The sequence below is a fragment of the Helianthus annuus genome, chromosome 15 (assembly GCF_002127325.2).
Source record: "Helianthus annuus cultivar XRQ/B chromosome 15, HanXRQr2.0-SUNRISE, whole genome shotgun sequence".
NCBI classification, from domain to species: Eukaryota; Viridiplantae; Streptophyta; class Magnoliopsida; order Asterales; family Asteraceae; genus Helianthus; species Helianthus annuus.
In genome coordinates, this window is record NC_035447.2 from 65,022,215 (window position 1) to 65,044,070 (window position 21,856).

The window sequence follows — 21,856 nt, forward strand, 5'->3', positions numbered from 1 at the left end:
AGATATGGTTAATTCGCACGAAAAGGCGAAAACCGAGAATGGAGTATGATTTGGACCCAACAAGTTCAGTGACTTGTTTTATATGGGTTTATAGTTCATACTCTGGATTTTGGGGTTCAAATAATATAATTTGACCCATATCGGCTATTGCACGAAAACTAGTTCCATGAGCCGTACCGTGTGCGCAAATAGGCGAAACGGTTAACTATGAGAGTCGTACGCTTATTTCCTAAGTCAACATGCCTTAAATGTGTTGTGGTATCAGTAGGATACCTTCCGTAATGCCCGTAACGAGTTTAAGTTTATATTATGCCCCGTAGGGGCTTTTCGGTCATTTTAAAGACTTTTAAAGAGCTTTTCGGGTTCTACAGTAAATCTGAGTTTCCCGAACAGTTTATAAAGTTTAAAATACTTTATTTATTATTTAAAATCAGTGGCAACTGGAATCGGGTCAAAAGACCTTGTAGAACTCCCGTTTTGGCCAAAAAGGGCATATTCGGTATTTACCGAACCGTAGCCATAACCGCAGGTTATGAGCAAGGTAAAAATTATTAAAAATCTTTAAAATTCCCAAAATATTATTTTACCACAGTGGGTAAAAGTTTTGGTGACGAAAACTTGGGTTAGATGGGCGTTATGCTAATTGCGCCGTTAATTACAAAATTTTCTTAAAAGTGCGCCTTTTAGCATAACTCTCATTCTAGACCTCGGATTGGCGTGAAACTTTAAGGACATGCTTATATTTTAATAAGCAAGGTTTTGGTCCGTTCACGTGTCCGAAATACTCGTTTTAATTTTAAAAAGGCCGTTACGGTCAACTTTTAGGCGAATGACGGAAATACGTAAAAGACTTGGATAACTCATGAACCGACCACAGAGGCATAAACCAACATGTGACCTGGTCCTAAGAGAGTCCTAAGGTATATTTATACCTCACTAAAACGGGTCAGAACTGAAGTCAAAGCAAAAGTCAAACTTTTGCGACTTTCGGCTCCGAACCGGTCCTATATAGCAAATGATCGATTCAAACGAGCGCAAACATGTTCATATACTTATTATCATGTTTTATGATTGTCAAAACAAGTTCCATAACATATATATTACAGATTATGCATAAATCGCTAAAATAGCTTTCTGTTGACTTTTTAACCGCACGTTTGACTCGATAATTGACATAGTTAGAGTGGTGATCAGGGGGAACCATTTTAGAGGTTTAATACCCACATAAATACCAACTCATAACCATTTTTGATTCGTCATAAGACTGAATCATTTGCGAGTTATTGTAATGACAACCGTTAGTTACGTCGGTTGCGTTTATAGGCTAAAACTATGGAAATGTGAAACCAAAATGGTTATGAACGACTTACAGAAGTTGTTTCTTGATTATAGAGCAGAAGAGAATGCTTGGGAGCACTTAGAATGATCAGAGAGGTGTTGTTTGATTTGTGTGAATGTTATGTGCCAAACTTGGCTATTTATAGCCAATGTCAAGCAAGCATGATCATTACAACACCTACAACAGGTCAGGGGTGATGGGTAGATGTCCCCTAAGTGTTATGGGTCAAATGTAGGGTGCCCATGCTCCATTAATTGGGGTTTGATCGTTCAAAAGTTCCAAAAGCCAAGTAGTTACAACCATTCTGCATCTGGGCACTTTACGCGGCCCGCATGGGAGTTCCCATGCATTTTAATGCGGGTCGCCTAAAGGTTAAGAAATCAGGCGAATTAGTGAGGAGGCTCGCGGCCCGCCTCAACTAATCCCTAACCTTCACGCGGGTCGCCTAAGGTTAAGATTTCAGGATTTTTAAATCTTTTTGTAATAATTACAGAATCTGGCCATTAATAACGAAATCTTTCGTAATGATTTACCTGACCTTTCGGGTTTGAAGGGGTAACTTTGCGGTTTGGCCCTCGGTTATTTACCGATAGGGGCCTCGTGTTAATTACCCGCATTATTAAGTCCCCGGTTTATTTATTAATTATATTGGAAAGCCTTAACTTTCACTGTTGACGCTTTTAACCCTTCTTCTACGAATTCGATCGTAACCTTCTCGTTTCATATCGAAACTTCGCGAAATTCATATATATTATTTTAGTGAGGGTATAATACCGTTACAAAGTCTTGGGAACGTTAAAGGGTCACTCAGAGGTATTATTAAACATGTTGACACAGTTAACCCCTGTAGTTTGTAATCTATCACTTTCTTCCGCGTTTTGTTTTTGTACGATCTATAATTTATTCGTTTGAAGGTTTAAGCATTATTTAGGGATACTATACAGTATATTTACCCTTGTTGACATTTTTATAACCCTCGAATTTATATACTTTCAAGGCTTGTCAAAATTAGTCCTTTATTTATTATAGATGCCACGTGTAAACAAATGACACGTGTTAACACATCATTGGACACAAAAATTCGAGGTGTTACAATCGTATTCATTCTTGTTCATCAATTATTTGGTTTGTTCATCAACAACCGGGATTAAATTCTAGGATGTCATTGTTTTAAACCTTTAATCATTGAACCTGTTAATGTTTATGAAATCTAAAATTGGTAATTAACTGGATTACTATTCATTTGCATCAATCTTTCGGTTTCGATTGTGGATCATTGCAATCAAATATATTGTCCGTTAATTATTTATCAAAACAAGTTTTACAAATCATGTTTATGTGATTTTCAACTGGTTGTAACTAAGTAACCAGATTTTCTGCATAACCTGAAAACCCGGAGATTGGTCCCTTTTCTCATTATTGTTTACAACTACAATTTCACATTTGCTTTCACAATCATTCTCAAAACTGCAAAAATCAATTAGTTAGAAATAGATGATAATTAAAACAACCAACTTTTACACTCTCCACTGATTCCCCGTGGATTCGACACCCTGCTTACCCTTTACTAGTAAAAGGTGAATAAGACATTTTCACTTATATTTTTGACCGACCTTACGACATCGATCAGAGACCCAACTTTCAAACATGACCAGTTCACAAATCGGCAGACTTTGGGATAGTTCAGCAGTGGATTTCGCTATAGCGGATGCGGCCGGCCGTTCGGGAGGTTTGATTTCATTGTGGAATCCATCTATTTTTAATGTGAATTTGAGAATTATAAAACAAAATTTTATCATTGTGGGTGGAAAAATCACTAGACTAGATGGGGAATTCTTCATAGTGAATGTTTATGCCCCCAATAATGAATGTAAAAGAAAACATTTGTGGCTTGAATTGCTGGAAGTGAGGGAATCGTTCGATGGATTTTTTGTCTTCCTTGGAGACTTCAACGAGGTGCGGACACAGGAAGATAGGTTAAACTCCGTCTTTAACCCGAATAACGCCTTGGTTTTTAAGAACTTCATAAGATCGGCGGGCCTGTCGGAGTACAACATGGGAGGTGCAAAATTCACTTATATTAAGCTGGATGGGTCGAAACAAAGCAAGCTTGACAAAATTCTAGTTTGTGACGGATTCATGGATAAATGGCCAAATGCTAGATTAACGGCCGTTTTGAGAGAAAAATTGGACCACAGACCCGTCATCCCTCAGGTAAATTTCGATGACTTCGGCCCAATTCCTTTCCGGTTCTTCAATACCTGGCTCCAAGACTCGGAGCTGGCCGAGGTGGTTAAGTTGCAATTATCCAGCAGACAAAAGCTTCACACACATGGGCTTTCTTTGGCTGAATGTCTTAAAAGGCTCAAGGAAAGAATTAAAGAATGGAGAAGGAAGAAAAAAGAGGCGGAAAATAAACTGATCGTTGAATCTAGAACATTAATTGACGACTTGGAAATAAAAGCTGAGTCAGGGCCGCTAAATGAGGAGGATAAAAAGAAAAGATTTGAGGCAATAGATTTTATTGTTGACTAGGAATCAAAGAAGCTGGAAGAATTGAAAATTAAGGCAAGAGCATCATGGGTTCAAAATGGGGATGACAACTCGTCTTTATTCCACAAGTGGGTCAATTGCAACAATGCCAGAAATCGCATTAATGGAATTCTGGTAGATGATACATGGGTGACTTGGGTGGAGGACATAAAAAAGGTGTTTTTCAAATTTTTTAGCTCAAAATTCAAGGAACCCTTGGCAAAGTGACCACGTATCAGCGGCAATGGTTTCAAGAAATTATCACTAGAGGAAGGCGAAGCACTTATCAGGCCGTTTACAAAAGAGGAGATTAAAGGTGTTGTGTGGGATTGTGGCGGTGAAAAGGCGCCAGGACCTGATGGGTTCACTTTTGGATTCTTAAAAAAGTTCTAGGGGGAATTCGAGTCACCGCTATTCGAGGTACTCAATGAATTTCATTCCCATGGCCCGTTATGCAAAGCTCACGGTGCTTCTTTCATTTCTCTCATCCCTAAGACAAACGATCCCAGGACCCTGAACGAATTCAGGCCTATCTCCTTGATCGGCATGGTGCATAAGGTAATATCTAAAGTGCTCTCGAATAGACTTGTCTCGGTCATCGATAATCTTGTCTCTCCTGTACAAACGACTTTCTTGAGGGGTAAAAACATCGTGGACAGCCCGCTAATCTTAAACGAAATTTTTGCATGGGTTAAAAAGACTAAAAAACAGGTTGTGTTCTTTAAAGTCGACCTGGAAAAGGCATACGATACCCTCAATTGGAAATTCCTTATTACGATTTTACACCACATGGGATTTCCATCCAAGTGGCGTTGCTGGATTATGGGAATTTTGTATGCGGGGTCGGGCAGGGTACTCGTTAATGGGTCACCTACAGGGAGTTTCAATATGGAACGTGGGTTTAGGAAAGGGGATCCCATCTCACCGTTTTTTGTTCATTTTAGCTTTAGAATCACTTAACATCATTATGAACAAAGCGGTTGAGGACGGCCTGGTCGGTGGGTTAAAATTACCTAACGGAGGCCCTTTAATTTCGCACCTTTTTACGCCGATGACGTGGTGTTTGTGAATGATGGTAACTTGGAGCATATGAAAAACCTGGCGCGGATCATGCATTGTTTTTATTTGGCTTTAGGCCTTAGGATCAGCCAATCTAAAAGCAAGGTATACGGGGTCGGGTTGGACGATTCGAGTATGGAGGACCTCGCAAAAGTGCTCAATTGCAATGTGGGATCTTTCCCATTTAATTATCTTGGTATGATGGGCGGATCCAACATGAACAGAATCGGAAATTGGAAACTTGTGGTAGATCATTTTAACTCTAAACTGTCTAGGTGGAAAGCAAAATGTCTATCGTTAGCAGGAAGAGTTACATTAGCGAAGGCGGTATTGGGTAATCTTCCCACATATTACCTCTCACTATATAAAGCACCAACAAAAGTAATTAACACACTCGAAGGCATTCGGAGAAGATTTGTTTGGGGGGGGGAGTAAGTTCGACAAAAAAATCAGATGGATTAAATGGGAAAAATTGGTGGTGTCAAAGAAGCTGGGCGGGTTGGGATTGGGGAGCATTAGAGACGCAAACCTGGCATTGCTAATCAAATGGTGGTGAAGACTAAGGGAAGACGAAAATCAACTATGGGTTAGGGTGATAAAAGCGATACATGGGAGATGTTGGAAAAAAGAAATCATTCCAATAAACAAGTCATTAACAGGGGTGTGGAAAAACATTGGGGCAATCAATAAGGAGTTCCAAAAAAGAAATTTAAACATTGATCTTAAATTGAAATGCAAAGTGGGCAAAGGGAAAAAAGTAAGGTTCTTGGAAGATTTGTGGATATGCAATAAAAAACTAAAAGAAGAATTCCCACTGTTATACAAAATGGCCTCTAAGAAGAATGCTAGTGTATATGAGAATTACATAAAGTTGGGCTCAAATATTGTTTGGCATTGGGACTGGAAGTCTAAACCATCAAACAGCGAGAGTTAGGCTGAGTTCTTACGGCTTTTCGAAATACTTAACAACAAAAGAATGAATGATTCGAATGATGCGTGGGGTTGGGAAACGGAAAGAGATAGTCTTTTTTCGGTGAAAGCCGTGAGAAATGACCTAGGCGATGCGACTTACCAAAGTGACGGTGACCCGGTTATGAAGTGGTGTGGATGGGCAACAGCCAAAGCGAACACATTGGCTTGGAGGAGTATATCGGGTAGGATTCCAACGCGTGTAGAACTAGCCAAAAGAGGTGTACTGGTCGGGTCCGTGATTTGTCCTTTTTGCGGCTATTAGGAAGAAACGGCTGATCACATCTTCGTCACGTGCATAAAGGCTAAAACCATATGGTGGCTCGTCGGAGTTTGGCTGGAAAACATGGGTTTACCTGCTTGCATGACGGTCAAAGACATTCTCGCTGTGGCATGGGGGTTAACTTACCGACTGTACAAAAGAAGGCTTTTTATTGTGTGATCATGGCGGCTTTATGGAACATTTGGATACAAAGGAACGAGAGGATCTTTAATTAGTGGCGGAGCTAGCCCAAAAATTCAGTGGCATCCCCAGTTTATTTATTTTTTTGGGATCAGGGTTATCCTTTATATATAATCAGATTTTTTATTTTTCTTTTACACTACGAAAACGATACAGAGACGGGGTAGAGGGGTAGCGCGTGTTACCCCTTCTAATACACTAGCTCCGCCCCTGTCTTTAATAACACTTATAAGTCATACTCAAGAATTGTCGAAAATATCAAAGAATGCTCACTACTTTGGCTTAAACATAGAGGCCAAATGAAGGATATTGGGAGAGATCTCTGGTTTAGCTTGGGTGTGAAAGGAATTATAAATAGGTGATAGATGTCTCTTACTTGTATGCCTTTCTAGCTCCTGGCTAGAAATTATATTTGTAACTGTTTTTTGAGCAATGTTATAATCCTCTTTTCCGTTAAAAAAACTTAACTAAAGACGGGTGGCATGATTGATCCGTTTCATTTAATTATAGCTCACAACACAAAACCCAAAAACAAAACAAAACAAAAAAGTCAATATTTCTCTCAATTTTGTGAATTAATATACTTTATTTATTACTAGTATTTTGACCCGCCGCGCGTTGCGACGACGTCGAACCTTAAAGTAACCCGAATTTATATCGTCAAATATTTGATCCGACTCGTTTCCGACAAAAATTACGTCAAAACGTAGACCAACTGAAAACACACATAAAAATAAGCACGAAGACGTATGATATTTGATCTAATTCATTACCGAGAAAAATTTACGTCGAAACGTAAACCAACTTGGATTTATTCCGAAACGTACTTTAAAACAAGCACGTAAGAAAATAGTGTTTTTTTTAAGTTAAAACTTGGTATAGGGCGTTGTGGCGGCATCAAAATGTAAAGTAACTCGAATTTATATCGTGTAGTGAAAACGTATTATATTTGACCCAACCGATTCCGACCAAAGTTTATGGCAAAACGCAAACCAACTAAAAACGCATAGAAAATAAGCACAAAAACTTCTTGTTTGACCTGACTCATTTCTGAAACTGGATTAATACCGCAACGTACTTAAAAATAGGCACGTAAGAAAATAATGTTTTTTAAGTTTTAGAATGGTACCGTGCGTTGCGGCAACATCAAAACGTAAAATAACTCGATTTTATACCGCCTAGTAAACACGTATTATATTTGACCCGACTCGTTTCCAAACCAAATTTATGCCAAAACATAGACCAACCGACGTACCTATAAAAAGTATGAAAACGTCATATTATAATGCTAAAAACTAAAGGGTTAAAATACACAGAGAACAAAACACAAATTTTTTTAAACGGCCAACGGAATCAATCTCGAGCACTCTCGGGGCACTAAGTTGATCGATGTCTATGCACACGTGTTTTTTTATTTAAGCCACACACATATCCAAACTTCTACCATGCTTGTTACACCACTCATGCCCAAGCCTTTCACGCCCCGCTTTCGAGCCCCTGTTTCACCGTTTGGCGCTAGAAAATGATGAGATTGCGAGGCGTGTGACTCCATTACGTATTGTCTAACGTATAAAACGAATTGATGTCAACATATCATAATATTTTTCTGGAGTAAATTGCCAAAATCGTCCTTAAGGTTTAGGTCTGTTTGCCCGTTTCTTCCAAAATGACTTTTTTATGCCAAACAGCCCTTCACCTTTGTCATTTTTTGTCATTTTCATCCAAACAACTAACGTAGTTTACTTTTTATGTTAAGTTGAAGGATATTTGGATGAAACTGGCACATATAAAACCTCAGGGACGATTTTGGCAATTTACTCAAACTCTTTTTAATTTCTTTTATTTAATTAATTTTGTCATATATATTTAAAACAGAATATACATGTAGTTTTTTAAAAAAAAATAATAGTTTTATACCATTTTTCAGGCGGTGTCTTTTTTAACGGATGTTGACAGGCGGTATCCTTTACTAGGTATTTTGTTGCAAGTTTAGTCCTTTACACCCAACCCAGTTAAAATTCTCTGTTAATTGTTGACAGGCGGTGTCCTTTACTAGGTATTTTGTTGCAAGTTTAGTGCTTTACCTAGGTATTTTGTTGCAAGTTTAGTCCTTTACACCCAACAATTAATAGGGTTTTTTTAACTGAGTTGGGTGTAAAGGACTAAACTTGCAACAAAATACCTAGTAAAGGACACCGTCTGCCAACATTCGTTAAAAAGGACACCGCCTGAAAAGTGGTATAAAGATAAAGGGACAAGACTTGTAATTTTTCCTTTTATAAATTTTCATCCAAACCACTAACTCAAGGTTTAGGTGAAGGATGTTTTAAATTTTCTAAATTAAGACAGAAATTAATATCCAGTTTTTTATATAGATTAGTTTTATATAGAGAAGACGATATATAAAATAAATATCAATGGTGTGCAACACATAACAATCGATTACAACTTTTAGTATTTAATCAAGTGTATATATAGAAAAAAATTGTAAAATGTTACATATTTTTAAATGTGTTGAGCACCTAAGGAATATGTTGCAGAAACAAAATATTTATCTAATTAAGATTATGGGGGTAACTAACTAATATTTATTACGAGTAGTTTGAGTAAAGAAACTTTTGGTTCATGGCATTATACTTACTATTTGGTCGGTAATTTTAAGGTTTGGTAACGATACGCTGTTTGATAGGGGGCAGTGGCTTCTGTTTTTTTGTTAGGAGCGAATTTAAAATAGTAGAAGATAAATTACAAATTTGGTACATATGATAAGATTTGTTTATTTGACATTTTTCTGTAAGGTCACTAGCATTTTAGTTTTATGAAATTTAGAGGTTGAAGTAAATTTTATTTTTATAAAACTGATGTATATAAAAAATGGAAATTAATTTTTATCTTACTTTATAAAATTTAAAAGATCCTTCAACTTAATAGAAAAAAAATAACTGAGTTAGTGGTTAGATGAAAATTTATTAAAAAAATATATGACAAAACTATTAATTTTTTTTATAAGAATTGTATGTATATTCTGTTTTATATATATGTGATAAAATTAATTAAATAAAAGAAATTAAAAAGAATTTAAGTAAATTGACAAAATCGTCCCTGAGGTTTTATATTTGCCAGTTTCATCCAAATATCCTTTAACTTAACAGAAAAAGTAAACTAAGTTAGTGATTTGGATGAAAATGACAAAAAATGCCAAAGGTGAAGGGCTATTTGATACAAAAAAATTATTTTGAATGAAACTGACAAACAAACTTAAACCTCAGGGATAATTGTGACAATTTACTCTATTTTTCTGCCTATATATATTGATTTTAGACGCATGTATATGTGTATGTAGTATATATTGATTTTAAACACACATATGTGTGTATCTAAACGCCTCACCATCGAGAAGACATCTTTGTCATGATGAAATCAGATATTAATAATTATAAAAACGTAATCAAACATAATAATATGCTTTGTATTTTATTTGTCATGATGAAATCAGATATTAATAATTATAAAAACGTAACAAAAATAATAATGTGCTTTGTATTTTATGTTTTTAGTGACACCTATGCATTTGGTAATAGTTACCAACTTACAACACATCGTCTAGTTCTCTCTACGTTTTTTGTCAAGAATTTCTCACATCAGTATCTTGTTATTCTTTTCAATAAAAGAATATTATTTTGTTCATAAAAAACATTTGGTTTTAGATTGTTTAATAATCGCTAACCTTTTCTAATATTTTTTCTTAATCATTTACTAGCTTAAAGTCCCGTGTTTTACACGTGTTGCATAAATTTAATTTTATATAATAATCAATATAGTTATATCTTTAAAATACCTTGTATATTGCACAAGTTATATAAATATAATGTAATCGATTAACACATGCGGTCGTCAAGATACGTATTTAAATAATAAATTTGATGTACTATTTACTTATTAAAATTTTAATTTGTTTTTCTATTTATTATTAGGTTAGAAACATATGTATTAAACGTGGTAAAACTAATGAAATATTAGATGATTATTAATAAACGGAAAAAATAAAAGAAATAATAAATAAATAAGAGAGTTCCATGAAGTTTGTGATTTAATATGATTTTCTTATTTCTATATCCTATTAAATATTAAATAAAAATCATATTAAAAAATTATTTAACTAAATTTAATTTAAATGAGAATAAAAATTTATATATTCGCCTGGTTCTATAAAGAAAAAAAAAACTTTTTCTATCCCCTACGGAGAAAATACATATTCTATATTATTATTAATTAATAATTCAAAACTTTGATAGAAAAGTTACTATCCTCATCTAAATTGTATTTAGTTAAACTATTGTTTGATAGAAAAAAGAAAATGAAAAATAAGATAAGGAGATTATTAATTCAAAGTTTGAAAAAAAAGTATTATCCTTATCTAAATTATATTTAGTTAAACTATTATTTAATAGGAAAAAATTGAAAAATAAGATAAGAAGACACTAGAGATTGACACGTGTTAAAAAAATATTTTTATTTATTAGTATAGAAAGATTAAATGGTTAGCAAATTATTTTATAACAAACAAATTATTTATACTTATCATGTAATATTTGTTTACTATTTTTAAACTAATTATTTAATTAGTACATGCAGTTAAACTATTATTTAATAGGAAAAAATTGAAAAATAAGATAAGAAGACACTAGAGATTGACACGTGTTAAAAAAATATTTTTATTTATTAGTATAGAAAGATTAAATGGTTAGCAAATTATTTTATAACAAACAAATTATTTATACTTATCATGTAATATTTGTTTACTATTTTTAAACTAATTATTTAATTAGTACATGCAGTTGATCTACTTTCTTATTTTCATACATATTTATTAGAAATTCTACAACTGTCACCAACTTTTTACCGTTAGATCATGCGTAATGGTTAATGTCTCATAAGGGGCATTTTCCATTACATCAATATCATAATGCCTCTTCAAAAATCGTATAATGGTTAATGGCTCTTAATTTCCATTTTATTCAATACTTTTCATTTTTTCTCATCTTTTGTCATTAATCTAAAAATGTCTCTCTCTTTTCATGCCCCTATATAACGTCCAGGGGGATGGTGGTGGGTGCGTTATCAAACCCTTTCATGCCCTTATAACGCCCATTACACATGGCCTTAGTACATGTGGTTGTGGTGTATTAATGGTGAAATCATTTGTATTTGTAGAATTAATTACATACTTAGTACTTGTGTTATATTAATGGTGAAACAATTTGTAAAATTTAGTAACAATTGTGTAATTTCCAATAAATAGGCATGAAAATAGCAAAATGAGTAAACCACGGATACTAACCATGTAAATTATTGATATTTATAATTGTTGATTGTTTTATTTTTTGTTTTTTTTTATGTTAACACAAGTAATATCTAACACTCTATCTTGTTAAGATCAAATAACATACAAGTTTGAATGATTAGGTTCCATATATTTTTAAAAGAATATCAAACAAGTCTGGGTTGATTGGCAATCTAGACGAACCGACATAACGGGTTATTACACAAATAAATTACAGGAAAAAAGAATAAGGTTTTATACACAAAACTTTGTCATGCGTGATCATGCTTAAACTTTCCCGAAAGTATGCTCCCGCGGAAATGGCGGTTTAAAGGTGTTCGGTTTTTCGCGTACTTGGTTGTCCTTCCATCTAGTTCCTGCCTTAGAAGCCTATCATAAACACTAAAAACAATTACTGTTTAAGTCAAACGGTCAATGCGATCAAAAACAATGATGAAAACAAGTTTTGCTCAAATGATGCAGGCTGGAAGAAAACTTGTCTCTTCCTTAGGCACTCTGTTATCTCTTCTGGCGACTCTATAAACAGTAAGGCATTAATCTTCACGCAAAGTCATTTGAACAAGCATGTTGTGATACCAAATTATGCGAGCTGGAAGCGCACTCAAATGTCTCAAAGTCATAAGTTATTTAAAGGCTTGGAACCGAATGGTTCCGTCTGAATCTCGGCTACCTTAAGAGCTCACAAGGTCTTGATTACAATTCTTCAATATTCAAAACAAAAGCTATAAAAAAGGTTGTCCTTATCGAATTTTAAGGACTACCAAAACCCTAGTTTTGGAAACCATATAAAAAGCTAATAATTATAATTCAATCAATTTTTTAATGACAAACTAACCTACTACTAAATACTCTTATACTTGTATCTCATAGGATTTGAACCCTCTATCTCCAGTATAGGTGGGAGACTGTAGGATCGAGATTCGACCTAAACGAGTCTATCAGAAGAGTTCTAATCCAAACCAAAGGCGGAATTCAGTGATTCGGACTTGATTGCAGCTTGATTCACACACAGATTCACTTAAAATGTCTTGTATATTGATTTGACACGATTACAGATCAAACGACACTTCAGCAGCACCTCGGCTCTGGAATCACAACCGTTTTAAATGAAATCACAAGCTCAGGTATTTATAGTGGATGCCATTTCGCATGGAATGGACATGATCCATTTCATGCGAAATGGACAATGTTCAATTCGTGCGAATTGGCCTCTGCCAGTTCGTGCGAAATGGTCCAACATCTCTAAAATCCTATAAACTAGCCTACCAAGCTCCACTCTATCCAATCTAGATACAAGACTCGATACAAGACGAAGTCGACAAACATATGCATCCACAGACTCCCCTTAAAATACAAAATCGTTTAAAGAAAAATTGACAAACCGATGAGAATTGCTTCAAATCTCCATCTATTTGGCATAAACAATCAGAACTCCCCCTGACAACAAACTATTTTCCCATTATGATTTCAAAACACTTAAGTTTGTTTTAATCAAAATGGTTTTTCCGGAAAATTAGTTTTGTTGAAACCACTTGTAAGATTGGGATAAACTCATTATTTTGTTTTTTCAATCATTTTGTATGAAAGTTAAATCAAGTTCAACTTAATGACCTTGATTAACCACTTGTAAGTTCACTTGTAGGAACTTATCAACAATACCACTTGTAAGTTGAAATATGACAATTTGAGTTTTACCACTTGTAGGTTTTTTCAAACAAACATATTCAAGAATGATGCCGATTCCTGCTCCACGATTACCAACTTGGGAGCTCCGGCAAGTCAGAATTTTAAGTAGAAAATGCTGTCACCCAAGCCTGACCAGTCTTGGGTGATTGTGAATCATCTTCAATCCACCATTTTTTTTGATTTATAAAACTCTTTTGCACCTTTCACCTTCCCATCGATCATCTTTCCAAAAATATATTTCACTTTTCCATTAAACGCTGTTTCAGCATCAAATTCTTCTTTACCAAGGAAGAATTGATCTGAGATTTCAATCTTTCCAACTTTTAACTTCAAGTTTTCTTTTGACAATAGCGGAAAGTTTTCATCGTTCATTTCTGGAACGAAATTCTCATTATTTTTCACAACAAATGACTCCTCTGACTTTGACGAGTCAGATTCATTGTCAGAACTAGTTTCAGATTTAACAACCCGTTTTTGTTTATTCAAATCGACTTTCTTTTATAAAAAACGTTTCGAACTTTCACCAACTTCGAAAGTTGAATTTTTGAAAACTTTGATTTTTTCTGCTGGTTGTTCTTTTTTATCAACACATTTCTTTTTCAAATCTGAGTTATAAGTAACTCCCTGTTTTGTATAAGTAGACTTGGGGCAATTCCAAGCAATGTGTCCAACTTCTTGACATTTGAAACAGGTTCTTCTGTCAACTCTTGGTGCAGAATTTTTCAAAACATTCTTTTTCTTTTCTGCGAGAAACTCTTTGTTTGACTGTTTTCTGAACAGTTTCTCCTTTTCTTCTTCTGAACTAGTACCTGAAACAAATTTAGTTTTTGGTTTAAAATTTTTCTCATTTTTATGATTTTCTGGGGGAATATATCCTTAACCTTTCTTTTTCAAATTACTGTTATGGTTTAGTTTCTTTTGAAAACCAGAACCAGAACTGTAACCTTTTTTTCTTGTTCAATCTTTGTTGAACCCTTGAAGTGTATTTTTTAGGTTTTTCAGTAAGATTTACATCTTTTATTTTAGAAATATTAATTTCTGTTAATTTGAAAACATGTTTGATCTGTTCAGTTTTAACACTTCTTATTGGAAATTCCTCATCAAAAAATAATTTGTTAGAATCATTCAAAGTATATGCTACTTTGAATGTTTCATCATTCCAAATATTTTTTGACATCAGAAATTCTTTATTGTAAACCCGTTTGACCGGTGATCTCGGACTCTTGTCTAATGAACTCGAACTTTCAGATTTAGACTCCGACGTTGACTCTTCATCCATATCCAACACCTGATCGACCACTTTCTTTAATAACTCAGACTCATGATCAGTGTCAGACGCTGTGAATGTGACGTCAATGTTGTCTGGTAACTCATCAGTTGTTTCAGACCTTAACTTTATATTGATTGCCTTTTTTAATTGTTCCTCATTTGGTTTTCTAGGAGAATAACTTTCCCAGATCGGAGGCGGACACTTGTTATACTTGATACTTTGTTTCTTACCAGTATTCGTAACTTCCATCTTTTTATCTTGAAAAGCTTCAAGACCTGCAACAGTAGGATAAACTCTATCAATCAAATAATCACAAGTTGAATAACTCAGCAACAATCGTCTGATTCTTTCATTTTCAAACTTTTCGGTCTCCAAATCCTGCTTCAGTTTTGCACACTCTTCAATATAGCTATTTATGACCTTCTGCTTAGTCATTAATGTTGAACTCATCATCGTTGAGGCAGCTTCTACTTCTAAGTTTGTCTTGTTCAAACTGTCAAGCATTCTGTTCAGCACATCATATGATTCTTTTACATACTTAACATCAAACAACAATTTTTCTTTCAACTCGTCTAGTTCACTATACTTCTTGTCTTTCTCTTCACAATGTTTGCATGGTTCCAAACATTTTAGACAAGGTTTCGTGACCTAGACAATCTTTTCAACTTCGATAATCTTTTCAACTTCGATAATCTTTTCAACTTCGACTATCTTTTCAACTTCGACGATTTTTTCAACTTCAACAATTTTTTCAACTTCAACAATTTTTTCAACTTCAACAATTTTTTCAACCACCTTCTCAATCACATTCTGTTCTGTTTCAACTTCTGTCATCACTTCATTATCATCAATTTCGACCCTCTCTGTCGGTTTTTCTTCAGCGTTTACCTTTGCAGTTTCCATCTGAACTTTAGTTTGTTCTTCAGCAACCCTTCTTGCTTCAATTTCTTCCAATTCTCTCTTCAGTCGAGCAGCCCTTTTCTCTTTCAACATCTCGATTTTATCTGCAAAAAACAAATTAAAACTAAACGAGTCCAAATTTTTTCTAGCTGTATTAATATACTCTTCCTCATCATCTGTGTCTTCATCACTTTCTGATGACTTGTTTGGCTTAGATTTGACTGATTCTTCTTCCAAGATTCGAGCAACAAATGCTGTTTTTTCTGAATCAGCCGGAATGTATTTGTCCCAACTAAATCCCTTTGGCAATCTTTCATCATCTTGATTAACTAGATAAGCTTTCTTCTTTCCATCTTCAATAACACGGGATGATGACGGTTGTTGAGCAACCTGATGATAAATTGCTTTTCGATGGTAATCGTTGTTTCCAAACGGATCTTGTCTTCTGGTTGCTTCTCTGTTTGTACATTCTCGTTTAAAATGCCCCTTTTCTCGGCAACGAAAACAAGTAACCTTTGATTTGTCAAACCCTAACTGAGATGTAGCAGCATCACGAAGATCATCTCTACCGGTGATTTGTTTGAATTTTTCTGCTCTTCTCAAAACACTAGCTAAACACCACTTGATATCCATCAACTCAAGTTCTTCAGAATCAATCTGATCATAATCCTCTTTGGTGAGCATCGGATTCCCAATTCTTGCAGAAACTAAGCTTTCATAAGACTCTAACATAGTAACAAGTGATGCCATGTGTTGCTTAGCCATATCTGGAGTGAGATTTTGACCATTTTGTATGTTTAATGTCACATTGCATTGCAGATTTGTTGAACTCTGTCGTTGAGAACTTGGTGTTGAGAAATTCGGATCAAAACTTGAATACGATGACGAATATCCACCACTTTAAGTTGTAGTGCTAACATTTGTTCCGGAAGTACCATCAGCACTGAAAGTAGTCTGAATCTTCGAACTCGGAGTAGTCTCAAATTTGCTTCTGAATGAACTTGCACAAATTCATACTTTCAGATTTTCTCATATGTTTTAAAATCAACAGATATGTTCCCCATTTATCTTGTGGTCGCATCAGAAAGCTTATTAACCCATTCATCATCTTCCTTTTTGATGTCCAATCTTTTCATTTCCTGGACAAGATGACAATATCTATTGATAGTCTTCTTAGTCGTTTCACCTTTCCAAGCTGTAAACATATCAAAAGATTTCTTTAGTAATGCACGTTTATTTTTTATCATATCAGCACTTCCCTTAAACTTCTGAATCAACGCTAACCAAATTGATCTAGCCGTTTCCTCATGTTGAAGCAAAACAAAAATATCTTCTTTCATCGCTTGTTGGAGAATGCTAATCATCATTTTTTCACTGGTGTATTTTAACTTCTCATTTGCTGAATATTCACTTAAAGGTTTTTCATTTCCACGGTCATCTGTCGGTATAACATAATCTTTGTCTAACGAAACCCATGCATCAAACTTATAAGCTTGGACCCAGTTTTCAAAACGATTTTGTCATCCTTTAAAATCCTCAATGTACATAAGCTTCGGAGGCTTTTGAAAGGTTCCTGTTTCATTTTCGATTTCAATTGTTTCGGCAACTGTAACTGGAGCAGCTGGAGTGGTTGCAAAAGCGTTATAAAACTCTTCTTCCATGTTTCGGTAAAACAGTTTCACAAATTCACAAAGTTCAAACGGATTGACGATTCCAACGAACTGGACAACTTTGAAGCGAAATGAACTTTGGTGCGGATTGACTTTTTGGTGCGAATTGAACTTTTTGGTGCGAATTGGACCTTTGGTGCGAATTGGATCTTTGGTGTGAATTGGAGGTTCCTTTCAAGCGAACTGGTCCTTTTCAAGCGAACTGGTCACTTTGGTGCGATTTGGAAATCTATTTCGTGCGAAATGGAGGTCTGTTTCACACGAATTGGGCCATTTCGTACGAATTGATAATCTTTCAAATGAATTGGGACACTTAGAGTTCAATTCGTGTGAAATGGACCTCTGAATTACCAACTCGTGCGAAATGGAACACTTAAGTTTTAATTCGTGCGAAATGGAAGCAATTTCAAATGGAATGAAGGTCCATTTCGTGCGAAATGATGCTGATGTCACACAATCGGCTAGTTTTTAACAAAATTGATCAAGTTTTAGTTTGATTTAAGGTCTGATTCTTTCAAGGATTGATTAAAACAGCGTTTCGCACGTTATATGTGAAAATCAATCCATTTTAACCGTGAAATCTTCGTTAATTTTGAAAAATGTGAAGAAGAATGAGTAGAAGTTAGAAATTTTGGTGAACACAAGCTGAAATGGTAAGAACTCTTCCTCCTGAGCTCTGATACCACTTGTAGGATCGAGATTCGACCTAAACGAGTCTATCAGAAGAGTTCTAATCCAAACCAAAGGCAAAATTCAGTGATTCGGACTTGATTGCAGCTTGATTCACACACAGATTCACTTTAAATGTCTTGTATATTAATTTGACACGATTACAGATCAAACGACACTTCAGCAGCAGCTCGGCTCTGGAATCATGAACTATTTCAAATGAAATCACAAGCTCAGGTATTTATAGTGGATGCCATTTCGCATGGAATGGACATGATCCATTTCGTGCGAAATGGACAATGTTCAATTCGTGCGAATTGGCCTCTGCCAATTCGTGCGAAATGGTCCAACATCTCTAAAATCCTATAAACTAGTCTACCGAGCTCCATTCTATCCAATCTAGATACAAGACTCGATACAAGACGAAGTCGACAGACATATGCATCAACAGAGACACATTACCGTCACACATATCCCTTAAGGTAGGGTTGACAATTCTGACACGAACACGATAACACGACACGAACCTACACGAAGTTAATAGGTCTCGTGTTTGATCTTAATAGGTTTCGTGTCTAAACAGGTCGAGACGATAATACCTGTTTAAATTTCGTGTCTAAACAGATTAAAACCCATTAACCTGTTAAGACCCGTTAATGACTTATTTATAATTTTAAATTAAAAATATATCAAATATGTGGGGTGGGGTGGGGGCATGTGGAGTCATAATGTATACCCAAAATTTTGAAATCCATTTTCCTTCACTTCACGCTTCAAAGTAACCAAACCCTAATTTCCTAATTCAGTCGCCACCATCCCTTCGAAGAACTTCAGTCGCCGCTCACTCATCCCTTCGAACTTCAGTCGGCCATCCCTTCGAAAAACTTCAGTCACCGCTCACTCATCTCTTCGAACTTCAGTCGCCATCCCTTCGAAGAACTTCAGTCGCCGCTCACTCATCCCTTCGAACTTCAGTCGGCTATTCCTTCGAACTTCAGTCGCCGCTCATCATCAGATACTTTAATCAGAATCTCGTTTTGTTAAGGTAAGACACTTTTATCAGTATGCTTAATCAGTAATTCAGTATCTCGTTTGATGATATGCTAACTATTTGATGATATGCTTATTTAGTTTGACCACCAACTGTTTGATGATATGCTTAATCAGTATCTCGTTTTTGTTTCTTGATATGTAGATTTTTGTTTCTTGATTAATTCTTCTGAAAAAGTTATAATAAATCAGATTCTTTCAACTGTTTATTTCTTGATATGGATTCTACTGAAAAAAATATAATCAATCAACTGTTTGTTTCTAGATGTGGAATCTACTTCAACTGTTTGTTTCTTGATATGGATTCTACTGAAAAAAATTATAATCAATCAACTGTTTGTTTCTTGATATGGAATCTGCTGAAAAAAAAATTATAATCAATTAACTGTTTGTTTCTTGATATGGAATCTACTTCATTAAAGTCGAATATTTAGGTACTTGAAAAAAATTATAATCAATTAACTTTTGTTTTTGGATATAGTTGCCGATTTATTAAAGTCATGAGTGATTCACAAAATAAAGTCGGGAAGAAGACGGGCAAAACACCAGTATGTTTTTGGTTTAACTATGATAGCTTTTCGTTCAATTTCCTTATTAACTTTTTGAGTAACTTTGTGTATTTTTTTTCTCTATTCTAGATGGATATGGATTCTGACTCTATCAAAGTCGACCTAGAAAATGATAGCACTATGAATTTGGATTTGGAAGATGATGAAGTTGGCTCTGTGGATGTAGATGATAAAAATGATAGTGGTGTTTGAAAACCTAAGGCAAAGAGATCTCGAAAGGAAAGATCAATTGTTTTCCATTACTTTACCAAACAACAAAAAAAAGCTTTAGGCGGAAAGGTTCCATCAAAATGCAACAAATGTGGTCATGTTTGATAGTAAGCAAGGTACGGGAAATTTTACTCGACATATATCAAGCTGTTGGTCAAATGCTTTTAGATACTGACATGAAGTTAAAGACATCTAGTTTTAGTCAAAATACGTTTCGTGAAATGCTTGTAGCTGCAATTGTGATGCTTGATGGCGCTCTTTATTATCGACGTGCTTTTTGTCATTTAGAATTAAGTGATTCTAATTTTAAGCATAGTCCAAATGCATTAAAGTGGGAAAAGATTAGAAAGATATGTACTTTTCTTGGAGTATGTTATGATGTGACCAATGTTTTTTCGGGTACCAAATATCCGACTGCAAACTTGTACCATCCGCACGTCTTTATGGCTTATCTTACGTTGTTTGAGGATATGAGTTCAAATGATGAGTATATCAAGAATATGGCAGAACTGATGATGACCAGGTTTCAAAAATATTGGTCAGATTTTGGTCTTACCTTAGCCATAACCGTAGTGTTGGATCCTAGATACAAGTTGCATTTTATCGACTGGAGTTATTCACAAATATATGGAGAGGCGAGCCCCGAATATTCAAATGTTGAGCAGTTTTTGAATTCTACATTTAATGAATATGTCAACATGTTAAATGTGGCCGGTGATGATAGAAGGGATGATCCAACACGTGCTTCAAATGCAAGTAAAGGGGTTGGGGACACAATGGATGATTCTACACATGCCTATGGAATGAGCGCAAGGCTTAAGGTAATTTATTTATATATTTATATATTTGTATGTTGTGTTTAATTATTGACTAACTAATTTCCTAATATGTTTTTTAGGATTTTGATCAATTTCAAAGTAAAGATTTTACAATTAACAAAAAATCAGAATTGCAAATGTATTTGGAGGAGTTAAGGGTTGACATAAGCTGTGAACTTGATGTGTTGGATTTTTGGAAAGCCAATGAGTTTAGATATCCCACACTTGCGAGAATGGCAAGAGACTTTTTGACCATTCCGGTATCTATTGTCACAGCAGAGTCTACATTCAGTGCAAGTGGAAGAGTACTTAATGAACATCGAAGTTCACTTAGCAAAGATACCGTTGAGGTTCTCATATGCACAAAAGATTGGTTATTTGGAGATTACTGTAATGTCTTTTCTCTTGATTTTTCTATGTTTTTTGCATGGTATTCTATTAATGTTATTATGTATATTTGTTTGTACTTTGTAGGTTCGAACCAAGTTAGTGTAGATGAGCTCACAGAAGATATAATGTCGCTTGACATTAGCCGTGAATCAGATGCTTCAAATTCTGTGAACAATCCCAAGGTATCCACTCCAAATGCTTCAAGTAGTGTTGCTTGTTAAAAATCAGAGAACATCCTAAGGTACCCATTCCAAATGCTTCAAGTAGTGTTGCTTGATAAAACTATACGAATGAGTTTATGTCAAATTGTCCATGCCTATTACGATTGTAATTATTTGTGTGTAGGTTTGATTATTTGGAATTGAAGATCTTGAGAAAGAAAGACACATGGGAACTCCGAACTTGAATGTTGACACTATTTGGATGTTATGATTAGACTTTTATGGATTTCGATTTAAGTTTGTTAAGACATTATGTGTTTATGCATGTTTTATGACTTTTGTGAACCTTTGGCGACTAAATTTTCACTAAACAGGTTCCTTAATCGCTAATTTCAAATATGGAATAACAAGTCATGTTCGTGTCTTAACAGGTCGTGTTCATGTCTTAACAGGTCGTATTTGTGTCTTAAACAGGTCATATGATATGTTGGTAACATTTTCGTGTCTTAACAGGTCATTTCGTGTAACCTGCTTATTAACAGGTTCGTGTTTGTGTTTAAAAATCTGACACGATAAGATTTCGTGTCGTGTTCGTATTTACATGTTTCGTGTTCGTGTCTTAACAGATCGGGTTGACCCGATATGCCAGCCCTACCATAAGTACTACAGTTCAATCAATTAAAAACTAATTTTAATCAATCAACAACTATCTTTGACCAACTAATAGATAATTGATTAGGAAAAAATAGACATTGAC

At 34.9% G+C, this 21,856-nt stretch overlaps 2 protein-coding genes across 3 annotated transcripts; both read left to right on the forward strand.

Annotated features, from left to right (window-relative positions):
- The first annotated feature begins 2,986 nt into the window (after window positions 1–2,986).
- LOC110893104 lies at window positions 2,987–3,874 on the forward strand. Its single transcript, XM_022140225.1, has one exon. The coding sequence runs from the start codon at window positions 2,987–2,989 to the stop codon at window positions 3,872–3,874; it is 888 nt and encodes a 295-aa protein (XP_021995917.1).
- A 14,734-nt stretch (window positions 3,875–18,608) lies between these two features.
- LOC110895321 (zinc finger BED domain-containing protein RICESLEEPER 1) lies at window positions 18,609–21,484 on the forward strand. 2 transcript variants are annotated; one of them, XM_022142606.2, is made up of 6 exons: window positions 18,609–18,946; window positions 19,433–19,499; window positions 19,590–20,551; window positions 20,629–20,938; window positions 21,023–21,179; window positions 21,284–21,484. In XM_022142606.2, the coding sequence occupies exons 3-5, from the start codon at window positions 19,811–19,813 to the stop codon at window positions 21,157–21,159; spliced, it is 1,188 nt and encodes a 395-aa protein (XP_021998298.1). In that variant the 5' UTR covers window positions 18,609–18,946; window positions 19,433–19,499; window positions 19,590–19,810; the 3' UTR covers window positions 21,160–21,179; window positions 21,284–21,484. The 2 variants fall into 2 exon arrangements, with proteins under 2 accessions (XP_021998298.1, XP_021998299.1); XM_022142607.2 differs by lacking the exon at window positions 19,433–19,499 and having other exon boundaries at window positions 18,621–18,946.
- Window positions 21,485–21,856: the final 372 nt, after the last annotated feature.

What these genes read in the sequence shown, in the direction of transcription:
- LOC110895321 (XM_022142606.2), top strand. Translation starts at nt 19,811, where the DNA reads ATGCAACAAATGTGGTCATGTTTGATAGTAAGCAAGGTACGGGAAATT. An exon ending in GAATGAGCGCAAGGCTTAAG is followed by an intron (nt 20,552 to 20,628) that starts GTAATTTATTTA and finishes TATGTTTTTTAG; the next exon opens with GATTTTGATCAATTTCAAAG. An exon ending in TTGGTTATTTGGAGATTACT is followed by an intron (nt 20,939 to 21,022) that starts GTAATGTCTTTT and finishes TGTACTTTGTAG; the next exon opens with GTTCGAACCAAGTTAGTGTA.
- LOC110893104 (XM_022140225.1), top strand. Translation starts at nt 2,987, where the DNA reads ATGACCAGTTCACAAATCGGCAGACTTTGGGATAGTTCAGCAGTGGAT.